At 44.5% G+C, this 13,966-nt stretch overlaps 1 protein-coding gene across 1 annotated transcript; it reads right to left on the minus strand.

Annotated features, from left to right (window-relative positions):
- Nucleotides 1-5,176: 5,176 nt before the first annotated feature.
- Nucleotides 5,177-12,562, minus strand: SBDS (SBDS ribosome maturation factor). Its single transcript, XM_064375620.1, has 5 exons — nucleotides 12,325-12,562; nucleotides 11,114-11,243; nucleotides 10,099-10,299; nucleotides 8,183-8,347; nucleotides 5,177-5,955 (listed from the first exon to the last, which is right to left on the minus strand). The coding sequence occupies exons 1-5, from the start codon at nucleotides 12,450-12,452 to the stop codon at nucleotides 5,827-5,829; spliced, it is 753 nt and encodes a 250-aa protein (XP_064231690.1). The 5' UTR covers nucleotides 12,453-12,562; the 3' UTR covers nucleotides 5,177-5,826.
- Between the last annotated feature and the right edge of the window lie 1,404 nt (nucleotides 12,563-13,966).

The following is a 13,966-nucleotide window of genomic DNA, read 5'->3' on the forward strand; positions in this document are numbered from 1 at the left end:
AAGCGCCACGTGGTAGATGCTAGGGAAGAGGCTCCTACCTAAAATCTTGGTGTCTTTATTTTATTTTATTTTCAATTTTTGAGACGGAGTATCGCCCTTGTTACCCAGATTGGAGTGCAATGGCGTGATCTTGGCTTACTACAACCTCCGCCTCCTGGGTTCAAGTGATTCTCCTACCTCAGCCTCCCAAGTAGCTGGGATTACAGGCATATGCCACCATGCTCACCTAATTTTTTGTGATTTTTGTAGAGACAGGGTTTCTCCATGTTGGTCACGCTGGTCTCTAACTCCCGGCCTCAGGTGATCAGACTGCTTCAGCCTCCTAAAGTGCTGGGATACAGGCATGAGCCACTGTGCCTGGCCAGCGCCTTTATTTTTAAGTGGCAGGAGTCCTGCCATGTTGCCCAGGCTGATCTCCAACTCCTGGGCTCAAGCAATCCCCCCACCTCGGCCTCCTGAGTAGCTGGGACTACACGTATGAGCCAGCAAGTACATTTCTGCATCCCAGAGCTCATCACTCCCAGACCCGTGTGTCTCCAGCCCACTCTCAGAACACACCTCGGATCTGGAGAACCCTTCTCAGGCACCTGGCCCTTTATCTTTCTGTCCTTGTTCTTCAGCCGGATGTCTGGTGTCTACGTGGCAACATTCCATGGCCGTGGCACTAGCTCATGTCTCATCTGCAGAAGCTGTATAATCCACCTCCTGTGCCTCAAGCGCCCAGGTCCTCGCCATGGTACTTGCCACCATTTCCCACTCCAGCACACATGGTGGGCACTGTGGGAGTCTGCTCCCTGGAGCACAACCCTCCCGTTCCTTCAGGTCTGGCCTCTTGCCTGGCCGCTGTCCCAGGGGCTACTGGTGCTGGCGAAGCACAGACCACCATGGGCACACCTAGGGTATCAGGGATCTGGCCTTCTGTTTCTTCTCACCATATTCACAACTGGGATCACCCAAGAGCAAGAGTTTCCAGAAGGGAGGACCCCAGACTTCCCTCAGAATGGGCTGGTTGGGATTCTTTTTTTTCTTAACTCTTGAATTTCTCCCCAGGAATTTTTTCTTTTTTCTTTTTTTGAGACGGAGTCTCATCTGTTACCCAGGCTGGAGTGCAGTGGTGCAATCTTGGCTCACTGCAGCCTCTGCCCCATCAGGTTCAAGTGATTCTCGTGCTTCAGCCTCCTGAGTAGCTGGGATTACAGGCACCTGCCACCACGCCCAGCTAATTTTTTGTATTTTTAGTAGAGACAGGATTTCACTGTGTTGGCCAGGCTGGTCTCCAATTCCTGACCTCGTGATCTGCCTGCCTCAGCCTTCCAAAGTGCTAGCATTACAGGCATGAGCCACTGCGTCCGGCCCATACAGTGAGCCACCGCGGCAGCGGGGGCTGGTTGGGATTCTAAAGAAAGAAGCACTAGTCGGGCGCGATGGCTCAGGCCTATAATCCTATAAAACCAAATACTGCATGTTCTCAAGTGAGAGCTAAATGTTGAGAACACATGGACACAGAGAGGGGAACGACACCCACTGGGACCTATCAGAGAGTGGAGGGTGGAGGAGGGAGAGGGTCAGGAGAAATAGCTCATGGGTACTGGGCTTCATACCTGGGTGATGAAATAAACTACAGCAAACCCCCATGACACATGGTTACCTATGTAACAAACCTGCACATGTACCCTTGACCTTGAAAGTTAAAAAAATTTTTTTCAAAACACATCCCAGCCTGGGCAACATAGCAACACCCCCATCTCCACAAAAAAATCAAAAAATTAGCCGGGCGTGGTGGCATACACCTGTAGTCCCAGCTACTTAGGAGGCTGAGGTGGGAGGATGGCTTGAGTCCAGCAGTTTGAGGCTGCAGTGAGCTATGACAGTGGTCCCAATCTTTTTGGCACCAGGGGCTGGTTTTGTGGAAGACAGTTTTTCCATGGATAGGGTGTAAAGGATGGTTTCGGGATGAAACTTCCACCTCAGATCATCGGGGATTAGATTCTCATAAGGATTGCACAACCTAGAGCCCTCCAATGCACAGTTCACAATAGGTTTTGTACTTTTTTTTTTTTTTTTGAGACAGTCTTGCTTTGTCACAAGGCTGGAGTGTAGTGGCTCGATCTTAGCTCACTGCAAATTCCGACTCCCTGATTCAATTGATTCTCCTGCTGCAGCCTCCCGAGTAGCTGGGATCACAGGCATGCACCACCACACCCAGCTAATTTTTGTATTTTTAGTAGAGACGGGGTTTCACCATGTTGGCCAGGATGTTCTCGATCTCTTGAACTCGTGATCCACCCACCTCCGCCTCCCAAAGTGTTGGGATTACAGGTGTGAGCCACCGAGCCTGGCCTGTATTTTTTTTTTTTTTTTTTGAGATGAAGTCTTGCTCTGTTGACAGGCTGGAGTGCAGTGGCACAATCTCGGCTCACAGCAACCTCTGCCTCCTGACTTCAAGTGATTCTCCTGCCTCAGCCTCCCGAGTAGCTGGGACTATAGGTAGGTGTGTGCCACTACACCTGGCTAATTTTTTTGTATTTTAGTAGAGACGGGGTTTTACCATGTTGGCCAGAATGGTCTCAATCTCCTGACCTTGTGATCCGCTGGCCTCAGCCTCCTAAAGTGCTGGGATTACAGGCGTGAGCCACCGTGCCCGGCCTAATTTTTGCATTTTTAATAGAGACTGAGGCCGGGTGCGGTGGCTCATGCCTGTAATCCCAGCACTTTGGGAGGATGAGGCGGGTGGATCACGAGGTCAGGAGATCGAGACCATCCTGGCCAACATGGTGAAACATCTCTACTAAGAATACAAAAATTAGCTGGGCATGGTGGCGGGCACCTGTAGTCCCAGCTACTCAGGAGGCTGAGGCAGGATAATTGCTTGAACCCGGGAGGAGGAGGTTGCAGTGAGCCGAGATCGTGCTACTGCACTCCAGGCTGGTGCCTGGCAACAGATTGAGACTCTGTCTCAAAGAAAAAAAAAAAAAATAGAGACTGGGTTACGCCATTTTGGCCAGGTCAGTCTTGAACTCCTGACCTCAGGTGATCTGCTTGCCCGGGCCTCCCAAAGTGCTGGGATTACAGGTGTGAGCCACCACGCCCGGCCAGCACGTTTATTGTTTCAGACATTTATTACACAGCTACGAGGTCCAAAGCATGGTGGGATACACACATTGCTAGGTCCCTTGCCCTTAAGGAGCTCACAGTCTAGCACGAAGACAGATAATTAAGCAGCTCTCTCTAATACAAAGTGGAGTAAATCCAGGCCTATGAAGGAATTTAAGTAGAATACTGGGTTCCAGCAACTGGAGCAAATAATTATGTATGAGATACAAGGGAAGTGTCACAGAAAAGAACTGTGCTGAAAGAAGAGGACTAACTCTGAAATGTCATTGTGACCAAATGCACACACCATCAGCTCACACTAAAAACAATCAAATAAATATTTAGAATAATCCATTATGACTGTGGTACTGGGAAGATGATCATATCCAGAAATGTTAAGTTCTTTGAGTAATGAGATTAGTATAAAATTTAAGAAATAAGTTTAGATGACAACTCAGAGGTGATCTACATTTGACGTTTCTTGAAGTTCCAGCTTTTTAGAAAAAATGAATCAGAATCAGAAAATCTTTGAGACGGGGTCTGGCTCTGTCGCCCAGGCTGGAGTGCAGTAGGGTGATTTTAACTCACTGCAAACTCCACCTCCCAGGCTCAAGTGATCCTCCCGCTGCAGCCTCCTGAGTAGCTGGGACCACAGATGCACGCTACCATGCCTGGCTAATTTTTTGTATTTTTGGTAGAGACGGGGTTTCACCATGTGTCCGGGCTGTCTGCCTCGGCCTCCCAAAGTGCTGAGATTACAGGTGTGAGCCATGGCACCTGGCCCCAGAAAAATCTTAAGGAAACTTTATATTAAATGTGCATATGTTCACTTATTATGCTAGAAATCAAGTGTAGACTTTACTAGTTAAAATGATCTCCTGGGACTGAGTTTGGATCAACTTCACTAAAACAAATGAAGCAAGTAAAATTGTGGCAGAAGGGTTACCTTAAGGATTCTATCAAAACAGCAGGCCAGCTTCAGCGGTAACAGAAAAAGGGTTCATTTCCATATTATCAAACAAGAACATATTTTATTAACACTCTAAGTAAAAATTTTGGCTTCATAATCTCAATCGAAGTTATTTTAAACTAAAGGGACATTTCTGAGAGGTTATATTAGCAGGGAGTTCGTGTGCTTATAAAACCAATCAGCACTTTTTCAGGTTGAGAAGTCTGTTTTCAGTTAAAATAAAAACTGCTGTCCAGAAATACATCTGTATGTTTAGTGAGTGAATCTAATTTATATTCTAGAATGTATCTTTTTTTTTTTTTTTGAGACGGAGTTTTGCTTGTTACCCAGGCTGGAGTGCAATGGCGTGATCTCGGCTCACCGCAACCTCCGCCTCCTGGGTTCAGGCAATTCTCCTGCCTCAGCCTCCTGAGTAGCTGGGATTACAGGCATGCGCCACCGTGTCCAGCTAATTTTTTTTTTTTTTAGTAGAGACGGGGTTTCACCGTGTTGACCAGGATGGTCTTGATCTCTTGACCTCGTGATCCACCCGCCTCGGCCTCCCAAAGTGCTGGGATTACAGGCTTGAGCCACCGCGCCCGGCCGAATGTATCTTTTAAAATAGTTTTTTTTTGAGACCGAGTTTCATTCTGTCACCCAGGCTGGAGTGCAGTGGCACGTTCTCATCTCATTGCAACCTCAGCCTCCTCCCAAGTAGCTGGGACTCCAGGTGTGCACAAGCACACCTGGCTAATTTTTGTATTTTTAGTACAGACAGGTTTTCACCACATTGGCCAGGCTGGTCTGAAACTCCTAACCTCAGGTGATCCGTCTGCCTCAGCCTCCCAAAGTGCTGATATTACAGGTGTGAGTCACTGCCCCAGCCTTGAAGTAGATTTTTAAAAGCTTGCACCTTGTCCATTTAAGTGTTTAAATACTAAAATAATTCTTCAGTTATATCCCAAGTGTTAGCCAAGATTTTTTCAGGTGTTTACCAGGACAGGCCATGTTCTAAGCACTCTTCATATTGTGTTATTTAATTCTCCTAACAACTCCCTAACCCTCCCACAGACACAGGCAGAGAAAAGAAAGGGAGTTAGGAAGAAGTTGTCTAGAAACAAACACAAGCCATAGTTTAATAAAAATAAGAGTGGTTTTATTGATTACATACAATTTTAGCTATATTAATATATATTATAAACTTTAAGAATTAGAAATGTTTTTTAACCAAGAATAATCTAAGTTATGGCAGCATGTTCAATGAATATTATTTAAGTCCTATACAGTTTTTCTTTATCTGTTTCTCAGATAACCAGGAACATCATCCAAACTTTACATTATGACACCATAATGACCCTCATAACACGAGTTCCATTAAGTAGAAATGAAGCATCATGTTTATTTTTAGTGAAGACTCCCCCGTTGTTGTATAGACATACCCCTCAAATAATCTTACTCTACAAATAACTTTTTACCCACGAGAGTTGCCTCAAATAACTTTGATTTTGGAAAGCTATCAAGGATGAGGCAGAGTGGACTCTGCATCTTGGGGTTCCAATTTTGCTTTAGGATTCAGACCCCAGCTTATAATTAAAACTTAATCATTCCCACATTACTATGCTTCTGTAGGAAAGCCTTGCTGTGTCTACTGTTAACACAAAGATAGATAGATAGATAGAAAATGTCAAATAGTTTGAGCATGTATTTGGCAGACCACAGACATGAAACAGTGCTGTGGGAAACAAAAACACGTCAGTGTTTAGAGGTGAAGAGATTGATGGACGTCATTCAAATTTCTCATCTCCTTCTTCCACGTCTTTCAAATTGAGCACTTCCAAAGAACCTTTGCCTTTGGTTTCCTTTTTTATTAGCTCATCGATTTCTCTGAAGCAACCCGGGTCAATCAGACATACCTGAAACATTTAACGTAGCAATTTACCACATGAAGATGAGCAAGAAACAGAATAAACTCAGGTTTTACTTCCTTTGAGGCAAACGATGCTTTCCAGAGATCACTAATAATACCACAGTTCTACGGTGCAATAGGTAAGACAATGGGGCAGGCAGCAGACTGGGCTCTAGCTCAGCGTCGGCCCTGAAGTACCCGTGTAGGCCCTGTGATGATGCATTAATTCCTATGTTTAAAAACTTACTCAGATTCTCCAGCTGTAAAATGAAAGGGACAAACTAGAAAACTCTGATTCTCCACTAAAATTTAACGGTAACTTTTATAGCTCAATAAAGTCATCTCCACGTATGCAAGAGAAAAACCAACATGAAGACCTATTTAGAGACCATGTGTACAGTTTTTTTTGATAGCACATTTATTTATTTACTTTCAAAATATATTTATTTTGAGATGGAGTTTCGCTGTTGTCCCCCAGGCTGGAGTGCAGTGGCGCAATCTCGGCTCACTGTGGCCTCTGCCTCCTGGGTTCAAGTGATTCTCCTGCCTCAGCCTCCCAAGAAGCTGGGACAGGCGCCCACCACCACGCCTGGCTAATGTTTTGTATTTTTAGTAGAGACAGCGTTTCACCATGTTCCCCAGGCTGGTTTCAAGCTCCTGGCCTCAGTTTATCTGCCTGCCTCAGCCTGTCAAGAAGCTGGGATTACAGGCGCCCACCACCACGCCTGGCTAATGTTTTGTATTTGTAGTAGAGAACGGCATTTCATCATGTTCCCCAGGCTGGTCTCAAACTCCTGGCCTCAGGTTATCTGCTTGCCTTAGCCTCCTAAAGCGCTGGGATTATAGGCGTAGTCCACTGCGCCCAGCACATGTGTACAGTTTTAAAAAGATTTTAGAACTTCAAATAGTGTCAGATGTGTTAGTTCACATCCACAGTGGATACTCACATACTCAACATTCCTCTATAGATCATGTATTTTTAAAAAGAACCTGCAAAGCCCTGAAAACACGAATTTGCAGACAGCTGAACTGACACTGTGTTTGAAGCTATTGGGTGAGGACATAATGGTTTTGCTGCTGCTTTAAAATGTTCTGCAGTTAGTGTCATCAAGTTCACACACTGATATCCTCACAGACACACCCCAAATAATGCTTTATCCGGCCTCTAGGGATTCGTTAATCAGTCAAGTTGGCACCTAAAATTACATCTGGAATTCCACCCCTTATCAACTTGGTACCCATACACATGTAAACCATACTTAATTTCCAAATGAAGACAATAACAAGGGCCTAGTTTTGCCCAACATGATGCAAATAACATGTCAAGACTACCCTGCGTAAAACTGAAAGTGTGCTAATCCTTTTGCCAGAATTATTCAGCTCATTCAGGATTCAATCTTGTTTTTCTTTTTTTTTTTTTTTTTTTGAGATGGAGTTTCGCTCTTGTTGGCCAGGCTGGAGTGCAATGGCACGATCTCGGCTCACTGCAACCTCCTCCCCCTGGGTTCAAGCAATTCTCCTGGCATAGCCTCCCAAGTAGCTGGGATTACAGGCATGTGCCACCATGCCCAGCTAATTTTGTATTTTTAGTAGAGACTGGGTTTCTCTATGTTGGCCAGGCTGGTCTCGAACTGCTGACCTCAGATAATGGCCTGGTGGTCAAAATCCCAGCCTTGGCCTACCAAAGTGCTGGAATTACAGGTGTAAACCACCACGCCTGGCCAGGATTCAATCTTTTGAATTGTGATTTTTGAGATTTTAGACGTTCAGGCTTTGGACTTCAGGGATTTTGATTTTCTTTATGATTTAAACATTCAGGATTGTGGTATTTGGGATTGTGGCTTTTAGGATCATGCTCAACACTGGAGTAAAGCATGCAATTGAGCTCTCTCTGAAAACACAATATCAATTTCTATAGTGTGCTCTGTACTAGTTTTTGCAAAATTTTTAAGGTAATTGGAATTATTAATCTGCCACTAAAATAGTGATTTTTAAATGGCCTATTTTAAATGGTTGCTAAGTATGCTACAAGAATGTATCTAAAACACTATGCACAATGTATGACAAAAATAAATGCTGGGAAAAAAAGAAAATGTTTTGTGGTAAACAAGGATGACCAACTTTTAGGCTTATGAAAATATCTGTCTACAACTTCTAAATGTTTGCTACAAATTTCTCACTAGAGAATATACTATTTTAGGTAACATGAAGCAAAGAAAATATTTTACTCTTACGATTTCTAACTGTTGGCCATAATCTTCACTTTCTATGACCTTGATCAGTGGCTTGAGCTTTTCTTTCAGCTTCTTCCCTTCATTCACTGGAAGGATGAACCGAAGTCTCATGTGAGCTCTCTCTATCTTCATTTTCTCTTTTAACTGCTTTATTACTTCCAAAGCCTACAGAGACAAAATAGAGCATGTCATTTCTTTATTTCTTCTACTACTCTATTTCATAAGGTTTTCAAAAATGAAGTAGTTTCCATGTAGTTGGATTAGGTAGTGGTTTCTTATGTATAACATTAAGAACATAGGTGACCATTAAAAAAAAAAAAAGAAAAATAGGACTTATTAAGATGCAAAGCTTTTGTGTTTCAAGAAATTTTCAAGAAAGTTAAGACAACCCAGAGAATAGGAAAATATATTTGCAAATCATGAATGTGGTAAGGGACTATCCAGAATACAGAGAGAAGTCTTACAACTCAGCAATGAAAAGACAATCCATTAAAAAAGGGGCAAAGAACCTAACAGGATTTCTCCAATGAAGACAGACAAAGCATGAGTAAGCACATGGAAATATGCTCAAATCATTATTAAGGAAATGCAAATCAAAGCCACAGCAAGATACCACGAGCATGGCGATCATCAAAAAGGCAGAGATGGTAACAAGTATCACTCAGGTGTGGTGGAACTGTAACCCTTCAGCACCGACGGTGGTAATGTCAAATGGTGCAGCTGTTTTGGAAAAAGATTTGGTAGTTCCCAGGTATACAGAAACGAAAACATGTCTACACAAAGACATGCAACAAATCTCATAGTAGCATTGTTCATAATAGCTCAAAAGTGAAAGCAAACCAATGTCTACCAACTGATAAATGAATAAACAAACTGTGTTTTTTCCATACAATGGGCTATCCAGGAATAAACAAGAAATGACATACTAATCCAAGTTACAACATGTATGAACCACGAAAAGGCCATATACTGTATGATTCCTGTAAATGAAATGTCCAGAATTGACAAGTCCACAATGAGAGGAGATTAGTAGTTGCGAGGGGCCTGTCAGAGGAGGGAAATGGGGGACGGCAACTAATGGGTGCTGAGTTTCTTTTTGGGGTGATGAAAATGTTCTCAAACTAGGTAGCAGGGAAGGACCAAAAACTTTGTTAGTATACCACTTATAATGTACACATTTTAAGAGTGTGATTTTATGGTATATGAATTATATATAAATTTAAAAATCCAAAAAGAGGATTTTAAAGGTTAAAATGATCCTTTAAAAACTCAAGTTTTGTCTTTGAAAGTTTGATTTGGATATTGAAGAAGAAAGTCCTATATATTTGTGTTTAGTTGAAAAAAAAAAAAAAAAAATTCCCTGTCTTTACAACTCTGTCATTTTCTTCCATCTCTTCTCCAAACCTTCTACCCACTTGTTTTCATGCAGACCCATTTTTTAAAATTTAATTTTTTATATTAAAAAAAATTAGAGGCAGGGCATGGTGGCTCATGCCTGTAATCCCAGCTACTTGGGAGGCTGAGGTAGACGGATCACCTGAAGTCAGGAGTTTGAGATCAGCCTGGCCAACATGGAGAAACCCCGTCTCTACTAAACATACAAAACTAGCTGGGTGTGTTGGCACACGCCTGTAATCCCAGCTACTAGAGAGGCCGAGGTGAGCTAAGATCACGCCATTGCATTCCAGGCCAGGCAGCAGAGTGAAACTCTGTCTCAAACAACAAAGAAAATTAGAGCTGGGCCATCACTATGTTTCCCAGGTCGGTCTCGAACTCCCGGCCTCAGGCAATCCTCCCATCTCAGCCTCCCAAAGTGCTAGGATTCTGGGCGTGAACCATCGTGCCCATTGTTTTAATGATTTCTTCAGAGAAAACATTTCCATGGACATGTTTTGATGACATGAGAAAGCACTCACCTGCTGTTTTGTACTCTTGTTGGTTTTCACTGAATAGTGAATGTCCTTCATGGCCCTCTCGATGAGGATCACGGTGTATGGTCTCTTTGTTTCCGGGTTCACACATTTGTCTGCCACAATAGTTGCAATGTCCCTGAACATCTGCTCCAGTTGTGTGTGTCTTTCTTTATCTGATACTTGAACCTCTCCTTTAGTCAAAATCTAAAAAAAAATCAACACATTTAAGAAATCACTATCTTTCCCTATCACACACTATTTCTTAACTAACCACAAAAAATGAGTGACTTGGGAGAAAATTAAATTTCATCCTTTCCAGTTATTAATATGTAATGGTTTGAGCTTTGCCCAAAAGACAAAAGAATCTTTTGGCTGGGTGCGGTGGCTCACGCCTGTAATCCCAGCACTTTGAGAGGACAGGGTAGGCGTATCACCTCAAGTCAGGAGTTTGAGACCAGCCTGGCCAACATGGTAAAAACCCCATCTCTACTAAAAATACAAAAATTAGCTGGGCATGGTGGTGGACACCTGTAATCCCAGCTACTCAGGAGGCTGAGGCAGGAGAATCACTTGAACCAGGGAGGGAGAGGTTGCAGTGAGCCGAGATTGCACCATTGCACTCCAGCCTGGGTGACAGAGCAAGCCTGTGTCCAAAAAAAAAAAAAATGCAAGAGATTTCGTTGTGCTCCCAAATTTCTCTTACTGAGGATTCAGTGGGGTAAGGGGAAAAGGCAATCTCAAAAGGGTCTGAAAGAGGAAATACTTGAAAACAAATTCAGTTTTCAGGTATATAACATTCTATACTAGAAAAATGAGGTGATTTAGTAGAAAATTTGATTTCAGGTTTTGGCAAAACAAAACATAAAACCCATGTTCTTTATTATCAGAAGTGACACTGTATAGCTCACATTATTGCCTTGTTTTTCTTCCCTCCAAAAAAACAGCCTTTAATGTTTAATATAACCTAAGTATGTTATAAATGGCTATTAGGGTTAGTTACGCTGCAGCTGTTACCCACCTGCTTACAGATTTCAGTTTGGTCATCTGTTCCAAACGCAGTGATGAGATCTTCCTTCTTTGCAACCTGTCCTTTAGAAACATTTACAAACACTGAGTGCGTCTGCAGAACTTCATCAAGGTCTTTTTCCCTTGTGAGGGCAGGAGAGAAAGTCCTATGTGAATATACTTGAACATGCATTTATATTTAAATACAAGAGGGCAACAATATAATCTGTAAGACACAACAAATCCCCTGATGGAACATTTTCTTTTCCTTTTTATTTTTTTTCTCTCCCCACCCCTCACAAGACAGAGGAGTTTTTGCCGAAGCTGGAGTGCAATAGCCCTATGTGGGCTCACTGCAACCTCTGCCTCCCAGGTTCAAGTGATTCTCTTGCCTCAGCTTCCCGAGTAGCTGGGATTATAGGCAGGCGCCACCACACCTGGCTAATTTTGTACTTTTAGTAGAGACGGGGTTACACCATGTTGGCCAGGCTGGTCTCGAACCTCCGACCGCAGGTGATCCGCTCACCTCGGCCAGAGGGAACATTTTCAAAACTCAGAACCGTATGTGCCTTACCATTTGCTCACTGGAGAAATATGTGATGGGAGGACATAAGAAACACAAGGGTGGGGTGGGGTGTGGTCGGCTGCTGCCACGGAATGCCAGCCCCTAGATGGCAGCAGTGAAGACACTACGCACTTTGATGAAACTACCAGGGCTGAGATCCGTGACACCAGATGTACCACAACTACGACAGTATTTAGAAGACTAGGTTCTTGGCCATCAGTATTCTGGGTAAAGTACCATAATTATGAGATTTCTTGGCTGTAGCTTTTATGACACCAACGAAACCAAACTCCAAACCAACAACCCAATCCGAACCAACCAAATAAAAAAGGAACCCTTAGGCCGGGCGTGGTGGCTCACGCCTGTAATCCAAGCACTTTGGAGGCCAAGGCGGGCGGATCACCTGAGGTCGGGAGTTCAAGAGCAGCCTGACCAACATGGTGAAACCCCGTCTAAAAAAAAAAAAAAAAGGAACCCTTGGCATAGGCGCCAAGCTCGGACAGCGTCGTTTCATGATCACAGCAGGAATGTTTTCCATTTCCTCCCCTGCCAAGACCCCAGCTTGGCCCGTTCACTCGACTTGGGCAGAGACGGGCCGCCTCGCAGGCGACGGCTCCGGCCCAGGTCCAGGTCCAGGGCCAAGGGAGGGGGCTACTCACACGCCGCTCCGCCAGCTGACGACCTTGTTTTTGTAGCAGGCGATTTCGAAGCGCTTCCCGGCGCGCTTCATCCGTACCACGGCCACATTGGTTAGGCGGATCTGGTTGGTGGGGGTGAAGATCGACATCGCGGCTGTTCAAAGACCTAGGAGCCGGCGAACCAGGGTACACTCGCGCCGCCCGGCCTGAGGGCCCTCAGCGCGTCGCTGTACCGACCGAGCGGCGCGAGGCACTGACCCAGCCGCACTTGCGCGCAGCCGCGACTCACTGGCTTCAGGCAGCAGCCACAGAACGCCCGGCTGCTTTATCTAGCAGGCGTCAGGTGTGGCGGAAGCCGGGAGGGGAAAAGTGAGCGACGACGCCTGCGCATTGTGGCCTTTTACGCCATCTTTCCACGCCCGAAAAGGGAGGTGTTTTTCCTTGACGTAATTTACTTTCGCCAATGAGCTAAGAGCTCTGACAGGATGCTCGCGGATGTTTAGTGATCGGGTTGAAACGCAGCGTTGGCACCGGATCGTTCCGCGGAATTCAAGGGCCACACCCAATTTATGATAGAAATATTTTTTATAACCTTAGTATTTTATAATAAATAAAATATTTTTATTTACTTACCCTTTTATAATAGAAAAATTTTTGCAATCCTAGCACTTTGGGAGGCTTGCCTGGGTTCAGGAGATCGAGAGCAGCCTGGCAACACAGTGAAACCCCGTCTCCATTAAAAAATACAAAAAATCAGCCGGGCGTGGAGACGGGCACCTGTAATCCCAGCTACTAGGGAGGTTGAGACAGGAGAATCGTTTGAACCCGGAAGGCTGAGGTTGCAGTGAGCCAAGATCGCGCCATTGCATTACAGCCTGGGCGAAACAGCAAGACTCCGTATGAAAAAAAAAAAACCACAACGAAATATTTTAACATAAAATGTAGACAAAAAAGTGTAATGAACCCTCCATGTACCCATCACCCCGCTTCAACAAATTATCATTTTGCCACTTCTGTTTTATTCCTTTCTCATTTTTTTTTTTTTTGGCGTTTATTTACACTTTTTTTTTTTTTTTTTGAGATGGAGTTTCGCTCTTGTTACCCAGGCTGGAGTGCAATGGCGCGATTTCAGCTCACCGCAACCTCCGCCTCCCGGGTTCAGGCAATTCTCCTGCCTCAGCCTCCCGAGTAGCTGGGACTACAGGCGCGCGCCACCATGCCCAGCTAATTTTTGTATTTTTAGTAGAGACGGGGTTTCACCTTGTTGACCAGGATGGTCTCAATCTCTTGACCTCGTGATCCACCCGCCTCGGCCTCCCAAAGTGCTGGGATTATAGGCGTGAGACACCGCGCCCGGCCTACACTTTTTTTTTTTTTTAAGTCAGTGTCTGTGTCACCCAGGCTGGAGTGCAGTGGCAGCGTCATGGCCGACTGCAGCTTTGAATGCCTAGGCTGGAGAGGTCTTCCAGCATTAGCTTCCCACGTAGCTGGGTCTACAAGTGTGAGGGACCACGCCCAGCTAACTTAATCAAATAATTAAAAAAAATTATTTTGTCCCGACTGTCTGTCTATGTTGCTCAGACTGGTCTCGAACTCCTGGGCTCAAGCGATCCTCCCGCTTCGGCCTCCCAAAGTTCTGGGATTACAGGTGTGAGCCACCCGG

Source organism: Aotus nancymaae, unplaced genomic scaffold (genome assembly GCF_030222135.1).
Source record: "Aotus nancymaae isolate 86718 unplaced genomic scaffold, 86718_ANA_hifiasm-v0.15.2.pri h1tg000012l, whole genome shotgun sequence".
Lineage (NCBI taxonomy): Eukaryota > Metazoa > Chordata > Mammalia > Primates > Aotidae > Aotus > Aotus nancymaae.